The 24,023-nt window shown below is 38.0% G+C and overlaps 1 protein-coding gene and 1 long non-coding RNA gene across 3 annotated transcripts in view; one reads left to right on the top strand and one right to left on the bottom strand.

Annotated features, from left to right (window-relative positions):
* Positions 1-4,918, bottom strand: part of LOC129443183 (uncharacterized) — a 9,186-nt gene extending 4,268 nt beyond the window's left edge. The window contains exon 1 of the long non-coding RNA XR_008644117.2: positions 4,778-4,918. This is a non-coding gene — a long non-coding RNA (uncharacterized lncRNA). The remainder of the gene's footprint in view (positions 1-4,777) is intronic.
* Positions 1-24,023, top strand: part of LOC141362407 (tropomyosin alpha-4 chain-like) — a 27,844-nt gene extending 3,821 nt beyond the window's left edge. The window contains exons 1-8 of one of the 2 annotated variants that reach the window (XM_073864432.1): positions 4,906-5,206; positions 13,387-13,520; positions 15,191-15,308; positions 15,418-15,488; positions 18,535-18,610; positions 18,727-18,789; positions 21,370-21,439; positions 22,636-24,023. In XM_073864432.1, the coding sequence (XP_073720533.1) occupies positions 5,078-5,206; positions 13,387-13,520; positions 15,191-15,308; positions 15,418-15,488; positions 18,535-18,610; positions 18,727-18,789; positions 21,370-21,439; positions 22,636-22,718 (744 nt within the window). In that variant the 5' untranslated portion in view covers positions 4,906-5,077 and the 3' untranslated portion in view covers positions 22,719-24,023. Of the gene's footprint in view, positions 1-4,905; positions 5,207-13,386; positions 13,521-15,190; positions 15,309-15,417; positions 15,489-18,534; positions 18,611-18,726; positions 18,790-21,369; positions 21,440-22,635 lie in introns of those variants that run through there. The other variant, XM_073864431.1, reaches the window with a different exon arrangement.

The following is a 24,023-nucleotide window of genomic DNA, read 5'->3' as shown; positions in this document are numbered from 1 at the left end:
ACGTGAAACTATCGCGTGAGCACATGAAACTAAACTTTACATTTTTTTACTCCAATGTCACCTTAGGGGCTCGGTATGTGTGCGCAAAGAAAACAAAACAAACCATTTAATTCAACAATTTGTTTTTCTTCTTGGTCGTTCAGTGCACGTTCACGAGCAGATGCAACGTTTTGTTTCTTTTTATTTAAGCCATTATGCAAACTTTGTAAACAATACTTAAACAGCTTGTTTAAATGCACAAATTACTTGCCAGCGACGCGCATTCTATGTCTGTATGCTGGCAACTACATCAGCATGTGACGTCAGCAAAATGCGCGGTAGTCTGCTCGTGAACGTGCACTGAACAACCAACAAATTGTCCGATAAAATTGTTCATATTGTTATCTTTGCTCACAAAAGTGTTCTCGTCGCTTCATAATATTATTATTGAACTACTGATGGCACATGGACCTTTTTGGTGATGTCTTTCATTCTTTTCTGGTCTTGATTGTGAAAATTAAACTGCAGTCTATGGGACTGTTACAAGCCTCCCAGTTTTTATCAAAACTAAATCATAAACAAAAGTGTTAAGAACAACATATGGGTAAGTGATTTATGATAAAATTGTAATTTTGTAGTTAACCCTTTAAGTTGTCCAAGTAAAGACTTAGCAACACATATTACTAATGATAAATATATTTTTAATATATTTACGGTAGGAAATGTACAAAATATCTTCATGGAACATGATATTCATATCCTAATGATTTTTGGCATTAAAAATGCGATAATTTTGACCCATACATTGTATTTTTGGCTATTGCTACAAATAAACCAGTGCTACTTATGACGGTCCACGGTCACAAATCATTTCTCTTGAAAGACCATTGTTATAAAAAAAATTGGTTGTTGAAAACATTCTGCTGTTACAAAAAAAAGGATGATGATAGACTGTATGGAGGAATAATTTCCTAGTGAATTCTTAAAGGTATTGCGGAGAATTTTCTTTTTCCGGGTGGATCATCAAGACAATTGGTCCTCCTAGTTGTCAATCAGGAGTGTTGCGCAATTGCATTTTTTTTAAAAGTGAAGAAGGCGGTTCTTTTCTTAAATTCGAGAAAATCCTCCGCTATACCTTTAAGTAGTTTTTAAGCAAATTGTCACTTGGAGTCCTTATTCAATTAAAGCCCAACATCAAAAACAGCTATCACCGTAATTGCATCCTCACAGGTTTCAAATGCATGTGGCACCAGAGTAAATCTTTGCACCTGGCTCCGATGGGAAGGTTCAGACAAATTGTTCCCATTCCAGCGCCAAAGATGCCTTAATCACAGTGAAAGCATGTCGGCAACTCTACGTGAAAAAAAACTTGGAAGATAAAGTTTCCCGCATTCCTCTCCGGCTACTGCTGACAGCCCTGAATAAATGTCTTTCCCACTCATTCTGATACGGGACGCCCAGAGACGTCCAACGTTCTCAGTCTAGAATTTACTAGCGAAGGCTCACTTGAATTTATCAGAGTTTTTTTACTGTAACAACCTCAAGAGTCCTGGCTCTCGTGCAGAGGAAATGGATATTTAAAGTGAGAACCACCTCTGAAACCCACAGGGAGACAAATTAAGCCACAAAGCATGCGAGCCAGACCTGCACAAACGCAAAACATTAAAAACCGTCTGGATGTGACGTCTCTCTCGCTGCAGGGCTTGCATTCTTTTAAATGGTGAGAGAGATTAAACTTCATAAAGGAACAGATTACCTTTAATGATAAAATGTATTCACTTTCATGTCATTCCAAACACATATGAACAAATTCTTTGTTATGTGGATATCACACAAAAAAACAAATATTCATGGACCGGTTTTCTTTATAACTAAGCATACAGTGAGAAACAAATATTAAATAAATTTGTTTGACCTATGCATTTTTGGCTTCAAGCATCACAAAGTTAAATAAGTAACATGCTCAAACTCTACTGGAATCAATTGCAAATCAAGCTATGCAAAATACAGAATGTTAAAAATATTTTATAACTTTAACAAAGATGTTATAAGAATCAAAACTCAATATAAATGTTGGATATGTCGGATAATCTGATAAATGTAGTACTTGTACATTGCAGTACACTGTAATCTCTTAAACCTGTGTACTTTAGTATCTCTATACAAAGCAATAATATGCTTCTACTCACTACCACACATACATACAGTATACATACACACACACAAGCACGCAGCCCAGGAATGTAAGGAATTCAACTAAGGCAAACAATGAACTCTGTACGCATGAGTTTAATGCCTCCAACTTTCTGAGACCCTTCCACTGGGGGGAGAACACAGACGTTCACATACCCCTGCCATCTGCAGCTCATTTAAACCTATGAAATACTCCCACATATGCTGAAATTTACTAACCACAAAAAAAGGCATTGCAGTAACTATATTTCAATACTTTTATTAGATCACACTTATTCAGGGCTGTCATGGATTGTGTTTTACTGTGATTTTACCATGGTTAGAGGACGGTTGGTGGAGTGCCTAAACCCCCTTATAATGGTCCCTTAAAATAGTTCACCCCAAAATAAAACATTTCTGTCATCATCCTCATATTGTTTCAAATCTGTAAAAAAATGTGTTTGCTAACCACAAAGGAAGATGTTTATTTTGAGCAATTTCTTTAACCAAACCAAAAGTTTAGGCGCACATTTGTCTTCCATGACATTATTTCCTAATATGGGAGTCAATGGTGCTCCTAAACTGTTTCACCATTGTGTTTTAGATAGACCTACTATCAGGACATTTGTATTACTTTAATGGGTATAGTAAAAAGTGTATTTAATTCTATTATAATCTTTATGTAAGGAATAATTGAAGGCGGACTGTTGAATTATTTATAAATAATGCACACCCAAGTAATTGTAATGGACCGGAGTCAATTATTCCATTTACAATGGTTACCACAGACTGTGGTGGTTTATTTAAAACATTTGACATGTATTGAAAAATAATACATCCCATGACACATTTCTTAACCAATCATAATAAAGCATTCAACAGCCGCGTGGCATAAACTTTATATAAATTGAGATTTCAAAACCTTTTATTGACTTTTTGTTATTTACTGTTAGAATTAACTTTGCTGCTATGAGTCAAAAGAGTCGCCATATTGGAGAGGGCAAGACCGAGAGCCCTGCAGTTTTTCTGGATTAAAAGCACAATAACGTTTACATTTCTCAACTGATTTTAATGGTTTACGATGTGTGTGACCTACAAAAACACTTTGTTTCCAGTTATTTAAAATCTTGATTGTAAGCTTTGAAAAATTATTAAAGGTGCAGTGTTTAAATTTTAGCGGCATCTAGTGGTGAGGTTGCGAATTGCAATCAACGGCTTAGTCCGCTGCTCACCCCTCACTTTTGAAACACATAGAGAAGCTACGGTAGCCACCACCGGACAAACATGTCATCGTCGGAGACAACTTAGTAAAAAAATTGTCCGTTAAGGGCTTCTGTAGAAAATGGCGTCACAAAATGGCGACTTCCACGTAAGGGGACCCTCTGTGTATGTAGATAAAAAGGTTTCTTTCTAAGGTAATAAACACATAACGGTTCATTATGAAAGGTCTTTATACACCCCTGATAATTTAGTTTTGTATACTATTTTGCATTTCTGTCAAGAGATGCTTCTACAAATTACACACTGCACCTTTAACACATCACGTTTACACCTGGTATTTAAATCCATCTCTTTTGTCCACTTTTGACCGCTTCTGTCCTGAATACTTTAAGGGGGTGGTCTGTGAGACTGTGGGTGAGTCTCTCTGCTTTCCTTTTAACGCGAGCGGGAGTAATGACGAGTTTATATGGACGCGAACTAATATTATGTCAGAGTCCACTGCTTGTTTAGCAAGTAAACATGTTGCACAGTGTTTTGTATGTGTAAATGTTAAAGCTTTATCTGAATTTTCAGCGCAATTGATGAAATATAGGATCGCGCAACTTTCACACGCTTTCAAAATGAAACTACGGAGATCAGCTGCTTTAGTTTTATCAATGAAAGGCTAAAAATAACGCTGTGTTTGAATTTCATCAGCTCATTTGCATTTTAAAGGACACACCCAAAACGGCACATTTTGCACACACCTACAAAGTGGCAATTTTAACATAGAATAAATTATTTATATGGTATTTTGAGCTAAAACTTCACATGTGTGATCTGAGGACACCAAAGATTTATTTGACATCTTAAAAAAAGTCTTGTGCCATGGCCCCTTTAACAAAAGTTTTACACGTTTTGTCCAAAAATGTGATCTTCACATATAAACACAGCGTCCAAAATTCACAAAAGTCACTCCATGAACTGTGATACTCGCGCTTTTGCGGAGAGCAGTACCCGATTGGTCTTCTTTAGTGGACTTATTTGAATACTGGATTGTGATTTGTCTCTTATGATGAATGAATTTGCATACCGAGTTGTGATTGGTCTCATGTCATGCATCTATTTAACCTTTGATGGCCACCTGCATAAACGGTGACGCGTTTTAATGTTTGCTGTACGCAGCCTTTCATAGCGTCAACAAAGGCAAAGCTGAGCTAATGTGCAAACTTTACGTTTTCGAAAACATTAACAGTATTGTACAATTACTGTTATTTATCTACGGAAAAGCAAATATCTCTGAAACTTCGCCATGCTTGAGCACTGCTATATCTACCCAAAGTTAAATTATTCCCATGCGGTGATTTACAGTGAGTTTTTAGGATGTTACTCACCCACCAGTGGTCATTCATAAGGAATAGCCTACCAAATATGTCCAGCAGTCAGCACATAATTGTTGCAAAAGTCAAGCAGGAAGACCACCCCCTCATTCACGTCTGATGTCATCTGAAACCAGCATCTTCTTCCTGGGATTGGACTTTCTTACGCATTCCTGTCCTTTCCCAGGATCTGCAACTCAGAAGTCAGCGACGAGCAAATGGGAACGAAGTTTGCGACGTTTTTACAAACGCAAAGACAAATCTAACCCCGATCTGCAGGCTACAAAACTCTTTGTAAGTTTTGCGAGTTTGTATATTGCGCAGCTGATCGGTATATCGTTTTGGAGATGTCTATAAACTCACTGGAGTCGGTGAAGAGGAAGATCCAGTCCCTGCAGCAGCAGGCGGATGATGCCGAGGACAGAGCTCAGGATCTACAGAGAGAACTGGACAATGAACGAGGTCTGCGAGAGAAAGTGAGAGATACATCTTTGTCTAATCCTCACAAAACACGTTATCTCTTTTGTTAATATTACACTTAGCGTATTTCAAAGTTCATTGAAGTTAATATATGAGAGGCTGGGGCTTGTTGTCACATGGGTTCTGCAAAACGTGAAAACTTTTTAGATTTTTATTCAAAAGTCAGATTACAGGCTTTTTTTGTATGTATTTTATCATGTTTGTATATATTTACACTTTTATTTACAATATATGTTGCCCTAAACAATAGTTTATGTCCATGCTTGTGCTTTGGATAGTATATTATATATCAAAAGGCTTTTCTTCCTCAAATCAGTGCCAACATAAAGCAGTACAACTTACCCCATGTAATGTCTCAATGTATTAAATTAACTATATATTTTCTGGGCAAAAATAGTTCAATTATTTTTATGCAGATAAAACTTTAAAATATGTACTACTATTTACTCATTAGTAGGGCTGTCAAGCGATTTCTCTTGATTCATTGAATACAAAATAAAAGTTTGTGTTTGCATAACATTTGTGTGTGTGTGTGTGTGTGTGTGTGTGTGTGTGTGTGTGTGTGTGTGTGTGTGTGTGTGTGTGTGTGTGTGTGTGTGTGATGTGTGTGTAATTATTATGAATATATAAATACACACACACACACACACACACACACACACATATACATGTAAACATGTGTTTAATATTTAATTTTAGAATAAAATACAAATATTTTATTATTATTTATATACAAATATAAATAAATATATATTCACATGTATATGTTTCTTAAACGCATACATGAATGTGTGGGTATAATAATTGCATACAGTACGTACACATAGGATGCAAATACAAACTTTTATTTTGTATGCGATTAATCAATATTAATCGTTTAACAACCATACACGAAAATGTATTAAAACGTTTTAAAATAAACATACCTATGTTATAGAGCAGAATGGGTTAAATTAACCATGGTTTTACCACAGTTAAAACCAAAAAAATCATGATTACTGTAGTAAAACCATGGTTTTGCTAGTAGTAATCAATTACACAAAAATACATGGTTACTATACTTTTACCTCAAAAAAAAAAAAAAAAAAAAAACGGTTATTTTTTGTAAGGGAACAGGGGTCCCTTCAGAAAGTCCCCACAACATTTCAAGAAAAAGGACAAAGCAAAAATTGTGAACGTCTTCTGTTTATCCAATTATTTAAGTCTGTAAACAGTTTGGTGTCTTTGTTAAATCACAATTACTTTTTATCTAACAGAATTTAACCGATTCTTCATACAAAATATGGAAAATAGATATACATTTTAGTGAGGTCCCTCACTAAAGGTTCATTATATGTCGGGTCCCCATCATAAATTATAAAAACCCAGAGTAACGGTTAGCTCTGGTATTCCCAGTTTTCTGGTGTAAAAAGGCTTCAGGCAACCAGGTCTTAAATCATGTAAAATATAGTCTGTCAGCCTCTCATATGATGGGTTTGGAAAACCTTTATTGTAAGCTTTAAAGCGTGGTTTCTTGTAAAAATTTGGAACGTGTAAAATTCCCAACCATGTTTTTTTCTAGGGCTGCAAGATACAGTATATCTAAATTATCAAAATATCGCAAATTTGAATATTGCAAGGGGCAACCTTCCCATCTTTATCGTGAAGCCAACACAGAAGTGACTTAAACTACAATTTATCGACAGGCCGCTAGAGGGCCCATGTTAAAATGCCCAACTTTACAGCAAAAAATAATATGTTTACAATCTGGTACAAAAAGTGTTTTTGGTCTTTATAGCTAATTTTGCCCTTCATGACAACTGTGAGGGTGGCACATTTTTTTGTAACTCATTTGTTTAAACTATATTAAGCCTTAAAGTTCTGCATAATTAAGGGCGTGGCCACTTGAGTGACAGGTGAACTGACACTGCTGTCACTACCATCGAGCTATACAGGCGTGGTTTGGTTTCAGCACTTCAGCTTCACCCACGTCCCTGTGACACGATGACAACTATTGGCTTCAAAAAAGCTCTTTATAAACACTAGGTCCATAATTTTTTACAGTCCATGATTGCAATACAGCCCTAGTGCAGCCCTCGTTTTTTTTTCTTTTTTTCTGCTAGTTCAGGTCTGTTTTATGATGGGCATGTTTCTTTGTATGGCAATGTTTTGTGATTAGTGAACAAGCAAATGTCATGTTATGATTTGACGAAGCTGAAGGGAACAGGCAGAATTTGGCCATGTGGGAGGGTGTACAAAGCAGCTTTATTTAAGCATGTTTGGTTTCTTAACTGATGAAACAGACCGCTAATACACCACCACAGCAGCGCCTTTCCTGGAATCCGCTGTCCACAGGAAGCTGGGGATGTGACACCTATCGCGTACTTTACCTCTTCTCTTCCTGTGCTCTTCATTACTGTGTGCTTTCACACAGCTCTTGTATCTCTTTGAAATACTCAACTTGAATGTCTTGTCCTCCATATGGTTTTGCACCAGTAGACTTACAACCGAGATGTGATGATCTGAAGTGTTTGTGCATTTGCACACCAGGGGGCCTGGAGAAAATCCTGTGATCTGGCTTATCCCCTTGATCTTATACGTTACAGACACAGCAAAACGTCCACTGAAATGTTTGCCAGTAGATTTGCTTTGAGCCGATCCACTTACCACCCCTCCCACTGTCTCTGTGTCTCATGAGTAATTCTCTGTTGAAGCTATTCTGTCTCCATATAATGTGTGTTTCCCACGGTAAATCAAAAGTTAATTTGGAGAATGTGATGGAATGTAGTGTGCATGTCAAGTGATAATATTTTAGGCCTAAACGTTTAATCCAGATGGCAAATCTTGTTGCGTTATTATAGTTTATTCAATGATTTTTCTTAAGCAATATTTTTCATTTATAGGGAAACATTTAATGTTAGCTCTCACCATTTCATCTAACAGTTATAAAGGACAAATTGTTTTGCTAAAAAAGATTTTGCTTTTGCTCTGATCAGATGCATGATATTCCATACACAATGTCATGGCAATTTGTAAGTTTTTTATGAGATGGTTAATTCGAATGAATTCATGAATTTTGTATAATTCCTCTATTTTTGCCAAGTGCATAAAGTCAGCATGCCTTTTAGCCAATTCTGCTAACAAGTTGGTGTGGCATTTAATGGACTCTGACAACAAATCGGTGTGCCGTATAGAATTCTGCCAACAAATTGATGTGGTGTTTAGCGGATTCTGCCAACAAATCTATTTACTGTTTAGCAGATTCTGACCACAAATCGGTGTGTCATTTGGCAGATTCTGCAACAAATCAATTTGGCATTTAGCGGACTCTGCCAACAAATCAATGCAGTGTTTAGCAGATTCTGCTGTTTAGCGGATTCTGCCGTTTAGCAAATTCTGCCATCAAATTGGTGTGGCATTTAGCAGATTCTGCCAACAAATCTATTTGCTGTTTAGCGTATTCTGCTGTTTAGCAGATTCTTACCACAAATCGGTGTGGCATTTAGGCGATTCTGCCAACAAATTGGTGTGGCATTTAGCAGATTCGGCCAACAAATCGGTGTGGCATTTAGCAGATTCTGCCAACAAATCTATTTGCTGTTTAGCGTATTCTGCTGTTTAGCAGATTCTTACCACAAATCGGTGTGGCATTTAGGCGATTCTGCCAACAAATTGGTGTGGCATTTAGCAGAATCTGCCAACAAATCGGTGTGGCATTTAGCAGATTCTGCCAACAAATCTATTTGCTGTTTACCGTACTCTGCTGTTTAGCAGATTCTAACCACAAATCGGTGTGGCATTTAGGCGATTCTGCCAACAAATTGGTGTGGCATTTAGCAGATTCTGCCAACAAATCGGTGTGGCATTTAGAAGATTCTGTCAACAAATCGGTGTGGTATTTAGCAGATTCTGCCAACAAATTGGTGTGGCATTTAGCAGATTCTGCCAACAAATTGGTGTGGCATTTAGCAGAATCTGCCAACAAATCGATGTGGTGTTTAGCGGATTCTGCCAACAAATCTATTTGCTGTTTAGCGTATTCTGCTGTTTAGGAGATTCTGACCACAAATCGGTGTGGCATTTTGCAGATTCTGCCAACAAATCGATTTGGCATTTAACGGATTCTGCCAACAAATCAATGCAGTGTTTAGCAGATTCTGCTGTTTAGCGGATTCTGCCGTTTAGCAAATTCTGCCATCAAATTGGTGTGGCATTTAGCAGATTCTACCAACAAATCTATTTGCTGTTTAGCGTATTCTGCTGTTTAGCAGATTCTTACCACAAATCGGTGTGGCATTTAGGCGATTCTGCCAACAAATCGGTGTGGCATTTAGCAGATTCTGCCAACAAATCTATTTGCTGTTTAGCGTATTCTGCTGTTTAGCAGATTCTTACCACAAATCGGTGTGGCATTTAGCAGATTCTGCCAACAAATTGGTGTGGCATTTAGCAGAATCTGCCAACAAATCGGTGTGGCATTTAGCAGATTCTGCCAACAAATCTATTTGCTGTTTACCGTATTCTGCTGTTTAGCAGATTCTAACCACAAATCGGTGTGGCATTTAGGCGATTCTGCCAACAAATTGGTGTGGCATTTAGCAGATTCTGACAACAAATCAGTGTGGCATTTAGAAGATTCTGTCAACAAATCGGTGTGGTATTTAGCAGATTCTGCCAACAAATTGGTGTGGCATTTAGCAGATTCTGCCAACAAATCTATTTGCTGTTTACCGTATTCTGCTGTTTAGCAGATTCTAACCACAAATCGGTGTGGCATTTAGGCGATTCTGCCAACAAATTGGTGTGGCATTTAGCAGATTCTGCCAACAAATCGGTGTGGCATTTAGAAGATTCTGTCAACAAATCGGTGTGGTATTTAGCAGATTCTGCCAACAAATTGGTGTGGCATTTAGCAGATTCTGCCAACAAATTGGTGTGGCATTTAGCAGAATCTGCCAACAAATCGATGTGGTGTTTAGCGGATTCTGCCAACAAATCTATTTGCTGTTTAGCGTATTCTGCTGTTTAGGAGATTCTGACCACAAATCGGTGTGGCATTTTGCAGATTCTGCCAACAAATCGATTTGGCATTTAGCGGATTCTGCCAACAAATCAATGCAGTGTTTAGCAGATTCTGCTGTTTAGCGGATTCTGCCGTTTAGCAAAGTCTGCCATCAAATCGGTGTGGCATTTAGAAGATTCTGCCATCAAATCGGTGTGGCATTTAGGAGATTCTGCCAACAAATCGGTGTGGCATTTAGCAGAATCTGCCAACAAATCGATGTGGCGTTTAGCGGATTCTGCCAACAAATTAATGTGCTGTTTAGCGGATTCTGCTGTTTAGCATAGTCTGACAACAAATTAGTGTGGCATTTAGCAGATTCTGCCAACAAATTGGTGTGGCATTTAGCAGATTCTGCCAACAAATCGGTGTGGCATTTAGCGGATTCTGCCAACAAATTGATGTGGTGTTTAGCGGATTCTGCCAAGGATTCTGCCAACAAATCAATGCAGTGTTTAGCAGATTCTGCTATTTAGCAGATTCTGACAACAAATTGGTGTGGCATTTAGCAGATTCTGCAAACAAATCGTGTGGCATTTAGCAGATTCCGCCAACAAGTCGATGTGGTATTTAGCGGATTCTGCCAACAAATCAATGCAGTTTTTGACGGAGGTGGCTCCTTGCGGCTTTTTGCATCTGAGCTCCTCCTATTCAGATGGCTAGAAATCTCAGTTGCTCAAGTCACACTTGAGAGATTTCAAAGAGGTATAATTTATTTTCCATGGGACATCGTAAAGACAAACATCTGGCTTTCTTATAACTTCACAGCACCATCATTTCTATGAGGTTTTTTCATCTAGAGCAATCAAGACTAATAATACCTCTCTCAATAGCATCACTTCTCTATGCTTACAGTATGCCCTCCACTTACCATGCCAACTGCAATGGAAATACAGTTGTGTGAGAGGCAGGAAGATTGTTGGAAAATATTTTGAACTCAACATAAATACAGTTTATTTAGTTAGTGTGCGTTGTGAACATTGTTTCATGTCGACTAGCACTCCCTGTATGCCATTACAGAATAGACAGGCAGGACAAAGTTGAATTCAACCACACAGTCCAGTATGAAGTGCAGACAGAGGCGCTTTGTTAGACAGAACCGGCAAACGGGTTTATTCTGGCTCTATATCTAGACAAACTGTATTTCCCTATAGATGAATAGATGAATGTTAAATGTTAGTGTTGGAACTGTACAGTATATTGACGTTTTAAACTATGTAATGTGGTAAGCCAAACAAAACTGAAAATATGTGTGAATTAGATTTTATCTCATGGGATAAATATTGTTATTTTTATTCTGATTTGATGTAGTCTTTAAAGAGTCATAATGATATGATAATCTCATGCGTCTTTCAGTACCTTATATGGCGTGAGGCATGCAGGCTGCATGAATTCATTGTAACAGGAAGGGGGCGTTGCCAAAGCAAACATCTCTCTTTCAAATGAGTAAAACTGAAAGAATGAACCTTCAAACCATCTCTGATTCTATTGATATGACTTGTTTTGCTCTCCGCACTCAGTTTATGATTATTTTATAATGATCCTGTCCATGATTCTTTAATAGGGTCAGTTGTTAGTGGCACTGCAGATGTGTAAGTATGTAAAAGAGAAAAGGAAAGAGACAGTCAGACAGCAGATGTTTGCTCTTATCTCAGGAAGTTGCTGATTCAGGAACCGCTGATGACCTTAAAATGGTCATTAGGTTTTGTCTGTTGCAATGAAACTGAATCTCACATTTGAAAGTCATACTCATGATGGCAAATACTCTCAAATGTGATTCACTTACATCTTACGCTTAAGAATAAATGAACGGCACATGTTCAGTGGGGTTAGACAAAGTAAAATTAAATGTGAAGTACAGCATGCGTCTTTGACGGCACCGATTCACTTTTACTGGGTCTCTGATTGTTTTGGATAATCTGTGGAATTGGATGTAAATATGGTAAAATCTGGTAAATGGAAAGAAATGTGTTTGCAATCTAGCCAAAATCTATTATCTGTATACCGCTGTTTCACTGTCCTAAAAACGGGCTGATGTCTTCCTTGTTCTATGAAGTCCCTCCTTAAGAAATACGTAACGAGTTCTGATTGTGTAGTTTGTTTAGTGTGTTGTGATTCAACAGCAGCTTAGCTTGTCGTTAGCTTAGCTTGTCGTTAGCTTAGCTGGCGACTGACGTATTCCTGTGGCGGAGTTTAGTCAAAAAACTGTTCTACTGACGTCATTAAAGCAGGAAGTAGAGGGCTGTAGTCCAAACCGGCAACATTACACACTCCGTGTGTCTCAATCAGCTCCCTTTTTCAGTAGTCAGGGCACTGATCAGGGAGTCGGCCATTTTAAGGGCTGTCTTAATCGCAAAATCCGTCCAGTGCACTGGAACGTTCGTTCCCTAAAAATTCCCATAATGCAACGCAAAAGCCAGTGAGCATCGATGGTCCCTATGTTCCCTTACCGGAAATCACGTGACCTTTTCTGAAGCTCGCCAACCGAACATCACGTGATCCAACTCAATAAACTTTATGAAATGTGACAGAACTTTTATAAAGACAAACGTTTGTTTTAGTTTGAAATATAAACACTCATCGGTACACAGTAAGGAACCACAATCTACTCAATATTTAAAATAATAGTATTTATTTAAAATTGTAAAAAAATATACATTTAAAATGTAATTATATTCCTCCAATTTTATGCATGGATATGTAAGCGAATAATGACATCGTTTTTCAAAAAGGACTGTTTAAAATTAAGTCAGAGATATGTTGGTTTTGCCGGTTGTTGATGAGTAACAGCTGTGAATGATGACAACGCGCTTAAGCAGCCACGTGACAGAAAAATAAGTGAACATTGTCCCAATGTCAAGTGAGCTAGGGTCCTTACCAGTGCCCGAACCTGTGTACACAATATACTGATTCACGACCTCGGGAGCTAGGGAATGAATTGAGACACAGGGACTAACTAGGGTTTCAAAAATGGGATCAGGAAGAACGTGACCTTAAAAATTCAATTAATGTTGGTTGGTGCTTTGGTGCATGCTTTATTCCCTAGGATTGAACCAGCAACATTCAGGTTTCCAGTCGTGAACTTCAACCACTTTACTTAACATCCACCTGCCATTTGTTTCTCTTTTTGTACAGGCAGAAGGTGAGGTGGCATCGTTGAACCGCAGGATCCAGCTGGTGGAGGATGAACTGGACCGGGCTCAGGAGAGACTGGCCACCGCTCTCCAGAAACTAGAGGAGGCTGAGAAAGTGGCTGATGAGAGTGAGAGGTCAATATATATATATATCAGATAATCCTTGCAAACAGTGATGTTTTACAGTACCAATGATTTTGGTATAATGTACCACGGCACTTATTGATCACCATTTTCATTAAACTCTCAAAACAAAGATACAAAAGCTGTCACTAGGACTGTAAAAAGCTCCTAATATTTACCATTTATGTACAGATATGTACCTTTGAGGTTTACTTTTTTGAAAGTGTATCACCCTTTGTACCTATAAATACCCATTTGATATTTGATACCCATAAAATGTTTAGACAAACTATAGCTCATTCAAAACTATTAAAGAGCATGTAATGTCCGATGTACGTTTTTACATTTCCTTTGATGTGTAAGTGTGTATTAGTACAATAACGTTATGCAAAAGGTACAACCCCCAAAGTAAACGATGACGCGAGTTATCATCTCCAACGTAAATCTAATTTCTACAACAAACACACAGATTGGTCCCTTTCACACATACAGTCTTTACAGGTAATTTACTGGTAAATTGCAGTTAACAGATCATGTGTGAACAGAACCTTTCCGGTAAATCAGTGCTCCCAATTTACCAGTAAGACAGGTTGTAAGATTACCAGTAATTTACCAGTAAGCGCTATGTGTGAACGAAAATTATAGGATTACCGGCATTTAGAACGGACGACGTCAGACCGTGCTGACAGCTTCGGGCCAATCATAGCGTTTTAATACAGATGACGCGTTTACCCCCGCACTGTTTACGGACGTTTCCACACACATGCCGCTTGAAAGTTGAGCACACCTAAAGTTTACGTCCACATTTCTTCACCAAAGTTGTTTAAAACAGCTTACCGCCGAATTGCCGACGTCCTTAGCACGCCCTCTGTGAAGCCAACGTGCAAACAGTAGTGTTGTTAAAAATGCATTTTCGGTTTGACGTCGTCTCATTCAATGTTGTTTGGTCATGAGCAACTTCGCGACTGTTTACCACAGACGTGAAAACAGCAAAATACGGACCGTGGATATGAACGACGTGGATTGTTTACAAATACAACACTGAGCTCGCCGCGTGCTACAGGTACTTCCGCTTTCTCAATGAATTTACCGATATTTTGATACTGATGTGTGAATGATGTCTTACTGGTAAAATAACGGAACGCCACTGCGTGTGTGAACAGCACATTTTTGTATTTACTGGTAAATTCATTCTGGTAAATTCATGGTAATTTACCAGAATTACTGTGTGAAAGAGGCTATTGTATGCAACAGTTTACTTCCTGGGATTGGTGATGTAGTAAAGACCGACATTTTCATACTTCCTCCCGGTTGGACTCACAGCCGTTAACTCCTGTTAGCATTGCATTGTGAGCGAATCTTTCAAACATGGTAAGGAGCGTCACATTTCCTGCTGACGTCAAAAGGTATTCATGACAATCACAACGTACAGATTAGCTGGTCAATCAGGGACACAGGGCTTTTCAAATCTGTGCGTTTCAGGAAGGGAGTGAAATCTGGAGCTACAATAATGTACGGTATGTGAAAAATAATGTGTTTTTAACCGTAAACCACGTGAACACGTTATATTATACCAAATACACAAAATAACGTTGATTATTAGGAATAACACTGTAATTGTGAATTATGAGAATTACTAGTGACCAAAAGATTGTGGTCTGTCTGTGGGTGTACTTTCTTAGAGGCATAAAGGTGATTGAGAATCGTGCGATGAAAGATGAGGAAAAGATGGAGATTCAGGAAATGCAGCTCAAAGAAGCCAAACACATCGCAGAGGAGGCCGATCGGAAATACGAGGAGGTTAGACCCAGCAGTATCTATTTTTATTTTGTGTCTTTCTCTTTTGAAGTATTGCCTCCTGTATGAGTAATTTGTGTATTGAAGAGGTGTGTGTGGGTGTGTGTTGCAGGTCGCTCGAAAGCTGGTCATTTTGGAGGGCGAATTAGAAAGGGCAGAAGAGAGAGCAGAGATTGCTGAACTGTTAGTACATTCATACTGTGTCTTTAGCTAACCAGCTAGTTAATAGATTAAGTTACTGAGCCTTAATGAGCTGTTCTAAGTTCTTGTTTTAAAGTCAAAATTTTGTGCTATTTTTTTTCAAATTTATGTTTTTACATTTTGTTTTTTAGAAGTTTTAACAAAAGCTTGGTGTAATTAATAAACACGATAAAGGATTACAGTACATTCACACAGGACAAAGCATTAACACTTGATAGAAGGCTTGTTTGAAGCATGGCCAATAGCCAATCACAGTGGCCGCCAAACATGCTTCGGTCTGCCATAAACGTAATTGGCTGTCTCGGCAGGTTTTTGGATAAGGTGATCTGATTGGCTGACGCACGCATTGCCGTTTGAAAAAATGAGAAATGTTACATTTTTGTTGCGAGCAACAGCCGTGACGCGGCGCCAACGGATCCACAATTCAGTTCGGCAACGCATGACACCACCCATTAAAAGTGAATGGGAAGCGTCAACGCTTGTGCCTATGTGAATGTAACGTTTCTCCACTTTCATTTTTAAAAAATCCTGATAATTTACCCACCCTCATGTCATCCCAGATGTTTATGTCTTTCTTTGTTCCGTCAAAAAGAAATTAGTATTTTGGGGAAAACATTCCAGGATTTTTCTCCATACAGTGGAGCTCAACAGTTTACAGTTTCATTGCAGCTTTAAAGGGCTCTAAAACGATGCCAACCGAAACCAATATCGTCAAAAAGTACTTTTAAAGGTGCAGTGTGTAAATTTAAGCAGTATCTAGTGGTGAGGTTGCGAATTGCAACCAACGGCTCAGTCCACTGCTCACCTCTCGCTTTTGAAACGCATAGAAAACCTACGGTAGCCGGCACCAGACAAACATGTCATCGTCGGAGACAATTAAGTAAAAAAAGGTTTGTCCATTAAGGGCTTTTGTAGAAAAGTGTTGGCAAAAAATGGCGACTTCCATGTAGGGATGTTAACAATTAATCGATCTTCGATTAATTGTCGATAAGAATTAAATCGATAAAACTTAACGATTGTCGAAAAAGCAAGCACGTGTGTCCGGCGCCTGCGCAAAGCACATACACAGCTGGTGAAAAAACTAACCAAGCGCGAAGAAGTTAAACTAGCCATGATCACAATGATGCTCGATGCCAAACACACACTTGGGCTTTTTGTCCTCATTCGAGACGAGGCTGGCTGTTAACGTAACAAAATTGCATCCGCAGAGGATCTGAGAGGGTCCGATGCCGAAAATCTAAACACAGTTAGGATACTGAAAGCAAAGACCCTCTTCAGGGAAGCCTGCAAGATTAGCATAGCAGCGCTGCTAACGCTGCTTTACACAGGGAAGGCGTCCAGAAGCCGTTTTTAATAAACAGATTAAAATGAAAAAACTTAAATTCTGGCAAGAAACTGTTAAATGTAAACTGTAACTGACTGTCGTTACACTCTGAACTCCCGCAACATATATCATTGATCATCATCATGACTGGCTGAGGCGCTACACGCTAAACACTGTTGCGGGTTTTCTAATGGAAGGTTGAAGTCTTCATAATATAAGCATCTTTGCTAAAAGTACGCCGCAGGTCTAAAGCTGAGGTAACGACGGGAAAAGTGCCCTTTCGTGTGCTTCTTGGATATAATTACAACAAGCGGTGTATCGACGACTCAGAAAGCGAGGTGAACAACTAGAAAAATAACACTTGATGATAATGAAACTTTTATTTTGTCATGGATGCATCCGACTGTGCGGAGTGCCCGTTATGAGGCGGAGTTTACTGTGTCTATTAGTCATTATATTTCGTTACGAGATTAAATTGATGATTTTTATCAAAACACCAACTACATTGACTTATTTTACAATCCCACTAGCATATTATTTAGACAAAATAAAATCTTTTAATTCGCGTGAGGAAGCTGGCGTTTTTATGCACACTTTTATGTCATTGGCTATATGCCACTGCTGTAATGGCTTATTGCACTATTACTGTTAACGTTTATTCGATTGATTGATCGTTAATTTAAATGATCATCGAATATGGGAAAATGCATAATTTGACATCCCTACTTCCATGTAAGGGGACCCTCGGTGTATGTAGATAAAAACTTATCATTCTAAGGTAATAAGCACATAATGGTTCATTATGAAAGGTCTTTATACACCACTGATAATATAGTTTTGTATATTATTTTGTATTTTGGTCAAGAGATCCTTCTAAAAATTACACAGTGCACCTTTAAACCACAACTTCTCGTCTTGCACTAGCCGTGTGATGCGCCAGCGCTACCTTACGTATTGCGTAATCACGTCGAAAGGTCACGCATTACATATGTGAAATGCACAATTGTGGATCATTTTAACTCTTTCCCCGCCAGAGTTTTTTTAAGTATCCAGCCAGCCAGCAAGTTTAATGCCTTTCAGAAAATATTTTCCTTAAAATATATAAACATACAATATATCAAATAAAAGAACAGACCACTAGTATTCTTTTTATCACCTCTCACTATGTGTAGGTTTCTTCAAAAACATCAAATTTTGAGCAAAAGCTGAGATAATATTTGTGAAGCACTTTTGATAGAGATCTAATTCAAAGCGATCCTCAAAACTTACACAGACATACAGCTGTTTGCCCTAGGGCGATACTTCTGGGTTTTATGAGTTGCGAAAGTTCCACCTGGTGTATAATAGCGGTATTGCGGAAAGCCAGAAATACTCGTCATTGGCAGGGCAGTGCTTCTCTCAATGTAAACTTTTGAGATCCAATACTGTCCACTATATGGAGAAAAATCCTGAAATGTTTTCCTCGAAAAACTTAGGCTTCTTCTTGACTGAACAAAAAGACATCTTGGATGATATGGGAGTGAGTAAATTATCAGATTTTTAATGAAAGTGGAGTAATCCTTTAAGTGATTATCAGATGATTTACAGTAAACAAAATGTTAAAAACTTGCCATATGTCCAGCATATTTAATATTGCTTGACCATAAACCTGTCCATGGGGCACATTGTGGAAAGTGAAGAGTATTTTGTTGATATGTTGTACAGTAAAGGTGCAGAGCTGGAAGAAGAATTAAAAAATGTAACCAACAATCTCAAGTCTTTAGAAGCCCAATCAGACAAGGTGAGTTAGCTGACCTCCAATAACCCATAATTCACATTTGTACTTGCACATGCATACCTGTTAGTGTTTGTCTTTTTAAATAATGTTTTGCTTGTTTACCATTTGTACATCTGCAGTACTCGGATAAGGAGGACAAATTTGAAGAAGAGATCAAAGTTCTCGGTGATAAACTGAAAGAGGTGGGTGACTTTTACCTAAAACACACACACACACACACACACATGTCTGTTTATCGTAATACTTTTCCAAGAAAGTGTTTTGTGATTCAGGTTTTTGGTCAAGGAAAACACTTCAAGCAAGTACCTAAACGCAGATGCAAAGGCTCTGGCAACACATTACAACCATGTGGTTATGTTTCCTAACATGCAAGTGTTGTGTTGTTGACAATACTTTTATCTCAAGGGGACGATAATAAAACTGACTTCATCCCATATGCTAGCGATTCCTTTGAATGTTTATGCCGGAAGGCCAGATGTGTTATTACTCGGGTACCTATAAACATGTCAACAGGTCAACACACTAATATTGGCACTAATATTATGTCAGGGTCTATTTGTGCTTTGAGTAAACATGCTGCACAATGTTTTGTATATGTAAGAGCTTTCTCTGATATTTCAAAGCAATTGATGAAATACGCTTGGCCAACTTTCACACGCAGAATGAAACAAAAATGTTTTATCAAAGAAAGCCTAAAGACTGCGTTGAATACTGTGGGTTAATCCTGGTGTTAAAACATCTTGCTTGGTACATCACATTAGATCAATAGCCGGAGAGTACGCAGTCTTTTGTGCCATTCAACCACATGTGCGTCTACACTACAAAAGCAATCTGGTCGAATGCGTTTATAACTACATCTGGATTTGGTTGAAAGTGGACGAGCTGCACCTGTATTTAGCGTCATCCGGTTGACCAAAACGCATCTTAATACCAGGTGTAAACAGCCTCTTGGAAAGCAACAACACATTTAGGGCCAGATTTACTAAACGTAGCAAATTATCGCGGGAGCACAATTCCAAAAAAGCGCTGATGGGAGTGGTAATATATGCGGGTTAATTATTAAAAAGGCGCAAAATAAATAACACCGACGCAACAGTTCATTTCCATAACGACCAACGCAATCTACTAAAAGCAGTGCAAATTAGTTGAGGGTCGCACATAAGCAGAGCTGATCAGGTGCGTGTGATCCACTAACACCTGATGCGCTTGAGTTCAGCACCATGGACATCAAGGCTGAAAATTTGGGGTGTGAAATCCCAGGTAACAAAGACATAGTACATGGGGAAAGTGGAGGACAAAATAAAAAGGTTTACAAAAAGTTTTGAAACAACTGCAGGGCTCCAGACTGCCACCAAATGGTGGCATTTTGCCACGAAAATTTGAGAGTGTGCCACTGAATTTTACATCCAGTTGCACGTTTGACCAGTAAATTTCTTTTTTGTGATGTGACACTGAATTTAAAACAGCACATTGTACTTTCTGCATCTAGCATTAAAGTATTTATTAGTAATACTGTATTTGGTACGCATGTAGATTTTTGGTGTGTGCTCCTACATTTTCTGGTTGCACCCCTAAAATTTTCAGTTGGGGGGCAATGTGCTCCTAGTTAAAAAAGTTAGTCTGGAGCCCTGATCTGGTATTGTGTGACTTCTCTTAGTTACTCCTCTTTTTCCTCCAGCACAAAAAAATAACATGTCTTGGCAAACAATATTTTTGAATAATATGTTCCTCTGGCATTCCAAATAAACTGTTACATTTAAAAAAAAATCCTCTGCCTTGTACCACACGCTCTCTGATTTCTGTGATGCCCCCTCCTACCAGCTACAATTTCAGCCATTTCAAGTGCAAAGTGATTAAAGACTTTTTTCGATGTTAAATAATGGCGCAAATACACGCATACACTTTAAAACCTAAAAGTTAACTCAACTCAAACCATTTAAGTAAACCGGTTGCATTAGTTTTAAAACGCATACATTTGAGTACTGTGAACTTAAACAAATTGAGTCATATGCAGTTATGCACTTATATTTAAGTTCACACTACTTGAATATAAGTGCATAATTGCACATGACTCAAGTTCACAGTACTTAAATTTATGTGTTTTAAAACTTAAAGGAACAGTATGTAAGAAATGTATATCAATTAAACATAAAATGGCCCTGATATGTCACTAGACATTAAGAAATCATTTTCATTTCAAATACTTATATCACTGACAACAGTGGTTTGGCCAGGACATTGTCATTTAAAAAGTGGAGTTGCAGCCCTCAACTGATGTTTATGTTGTCATTTTGTGTATTGGCCACCAACTGTGTGATTGCAATACCAGTTTTAGCCACAAAGTTTGTGATTGCAATACCAGTTTTGGCCACAATCCTACATACTGTTCCTTTAAATGGCCTAATGCAACCGGTTTACTTAAATGGTTTGAGTTAAGTTAACTGTTAGGTTTTACAGGGTAAACATTAGTAAATCGCATTATGCGAATCATTTAAATAATCTCCTCCCATAAATTTTGTGTCTGAAAGGGAAACTTTTAGAAATGCATATGCAATAATGTCAATCGCAAAAATAACTTGACCACACCTTTTCAGCGCTAGTTATCCACTTAAGTAAATCCAGGCAGTCGTTATTTAACAACAAAATTAAAATTTGCACAGTAAATCTGGCCCATAATCTCTCTGTTGTGTATAGTAGGTTTCAGGTCATCCTTAAACCATTGCGTCCTCCTCTTCTTTACTTCTCTCTCCCTTTCCCTGTAGGTTGAAACTCGTGCTGAGTTTGCAGAAAGGACGGTGGCCAAACTGGAAAAGACCATCGATGACCTGGAGGGTAAGCGGTTCCCTCCCTCTGTTATCTGGCTCTGACTGAATGTTACTCCCTCACTATTGTAAATTTCCAGCGAATGATGTCACCAATACAGACAGCTGGAATTTAACCTTTGTTCTGTTTGTTCATGTGTGCTGTTAGACCTGTTCAACCCGTTTATAAACAGTTTAGGCACCTAGACCTGGGTAGGATGTTCTGTGCTGTCCTAGGAGATTAATAAGGACCATTACCCAGATTATTGAATTAAGAGTTTTAGGCCAAAATGCCATCATAATATGTGACCCTGGACCACAAAACAAGGGTAATTTTTTGACATTGTCAATGTTTTACATAATCTGAAAGCTGGAGAAATAAGCTTTCCATTTATGTATGGTTTGTTAGGATAGGACAGGAATATCTAAATATTGAGAAAATCCTTAGCAACTGCATCTACACACAAAAATAAAAGGAAATGTATATTGAAATATGAATACATAAATATCGTCATGGGACATGATCTTTACTTCATATTCTAAAATTGTTTTGACCCATATAATGTATTTGTTGGCTATTGCTACAAATATACTTACTGCGACTTGTTACTGCTTTTGTGGTCCAGGATCACATGTTGTTTTTGCAGTGGTATAGTGACCATATATAATTATTTTTCAGTCGCTTTGTGAAAAAACTGAAAACAATTATAACCTAAAATGTCAAGTATTTAGTGTGAACCCTCCTTACACTTGAGCAAAAGCAGGCTTTAGCTTCTGTCCCTTATGCTTTATACTCTTCATTATGGCTCTATCCCTAAACATTAGTACAGAGCCTGTGTTTCATCCTCTTAAACTTGAACTCACTGTCTCCTCTTTATTTTCTGCTATTTCCTGTTTCCTGTATGCATCATCTTTGGCTGAAACACCTCTCTTCTGTGCTCTTGACCTTTGACCTCCAGATGAGCTCTATACTCAGAAACTGAAATACAAGGCCATCAGTGAGGAGCTGGACCATGCCCTGAATGACATGAACTCATTATAGATGGTTTTATGCTTTCGGTAGTGCTAGGATACTTTAAGAGCTTGTATGTTTTTGTAATATGTAGAGTTTTGTCCAATATGCAATGTAGGCTACATCATCCAGCAAAGATGCATTTCTATTGCTGAAATATATATATATAATTTATAATTTATGTTTTTGTAAATCATAGTGCTTGTCTATTTCAGATGGTCTAGGTCAGGCAAAACAACAGAACCTGGAGATGCATCAGGTCCTGGATCAAACACTACAAGAGCTCAACAGCTTGTAAACTTGCGAGAGGAGAAATCCACACAAAGAACATTCCAGATTTCCACATCACTACAGTGTTTTGTGTCATGTGTTTTTGTTTCCTAATATGTTGTGTCATTTTCTGACTATATTTTCTACCTTTTCTAGTGAGTTAAAATGTCCTGTGATGCCATTTGCCATTTCATAGAGTTAGATTAAAAATTATTGCTCATTACTGCTTGTAATATTGTTTCCCTTTTCTATACCTTTCTGTTTACTGTTGTTTTATTTATTTCATTTGAAAGAACTTTTGAAGAGGGATATAAGTTACACTTAAAGGTGCCGTAGAATGTAAAACTGTGTTTACCTAGGAATAGATGAATAATAAGAGTTTTGTACATGTTAATGACATATCGTGAGCCTCAAACACGATTGTTTCCTCCATCTTATGGAAACCTCATGCATGGAAAGCAGACCAATCTCAACATAACATCGACTGTCATGATGTATGCCCTAACATTAAATTACACATTAAATTAATTACAATGTTATTACAATGCTAAAAACAAAGTTCTAAGTGCTATATGCTAATGCTATAGCGTTGAGGCGGACTAGTGAAATTACAGGTACATCCTGAAAAAAAATTTACTTGCCACTTAAAACTGTCTAATTCCAATTTCTGAATGCACACAAAGCTTCTGAAATTAGCTGCTCTAAAAAAAGCCAATCAGAGCAGAGCTCAAAATTATTAAACAAATGAAACGGTCTATTATTAAGTATCTTATTTGGAAAAAATAAGGTAGTATTAGACTGTTTCATTCTTTAGAGGGCGAATCCTATAGGGTTGTAAATGGACATGAAAAACCATATCTGGATTTTTTTTGCACCTAATAAAGCTAAATACCTTCTATGTAGGTATCAAAGTACAATGTAACAGATTGTATCAATGCATTCTTTGGCACCTTTAAAATATTAGTATACAATAGAGTGAGTTAAAGGCGGAGTGCACATTGTTTGAAAAACGCTTTGGAAAAGGAGACGGGCCGACTATCAAAACACACTTATAGCCAATCAGCAGTAAGGACCGTGTCTACTAACCGACATCCTTGCCGGGTTGCGTATGTGTGGGGCGGGTCTATCAAAAGAAGGTCCAGATTCTATTGGGGTAGGGGCGTGTTTGTTTCTGTGATTTCAAATATCAACATTGGCTTTCAAACATTGTGCACTCCGCCTTTAATTGCATGAAATGTGTGAAATGTATAAAACATCATAAGGGGATGTATTGGAACATGTGCTCTAAAAGTCAACCCCCTTAAAAATATAAACCACACACATTTGGTTGGTC

The sequence above is a fragment of the Misgurnus anguillicaudatus genome, unplaced genomic scaffold, assembly GCF_027580225.2.
Source record: "Misgurnus anguillicaudatus unplaced genomic scaffold, ASM2758022v2 HiC_scaffold_26, whole genome shotgun sequence".
Lineage (NCBI taxonomy): Eukaryota > Metazoa > Chordata > Actinopteri > Cypriniformes > Cobitidae > Misgurnus > Misgurnus anguillicaudatus.
Note: the sequence above shows the minus strand (reverse complement) of the source record. Positions and strands in the feature narration are given on the sequence as shown.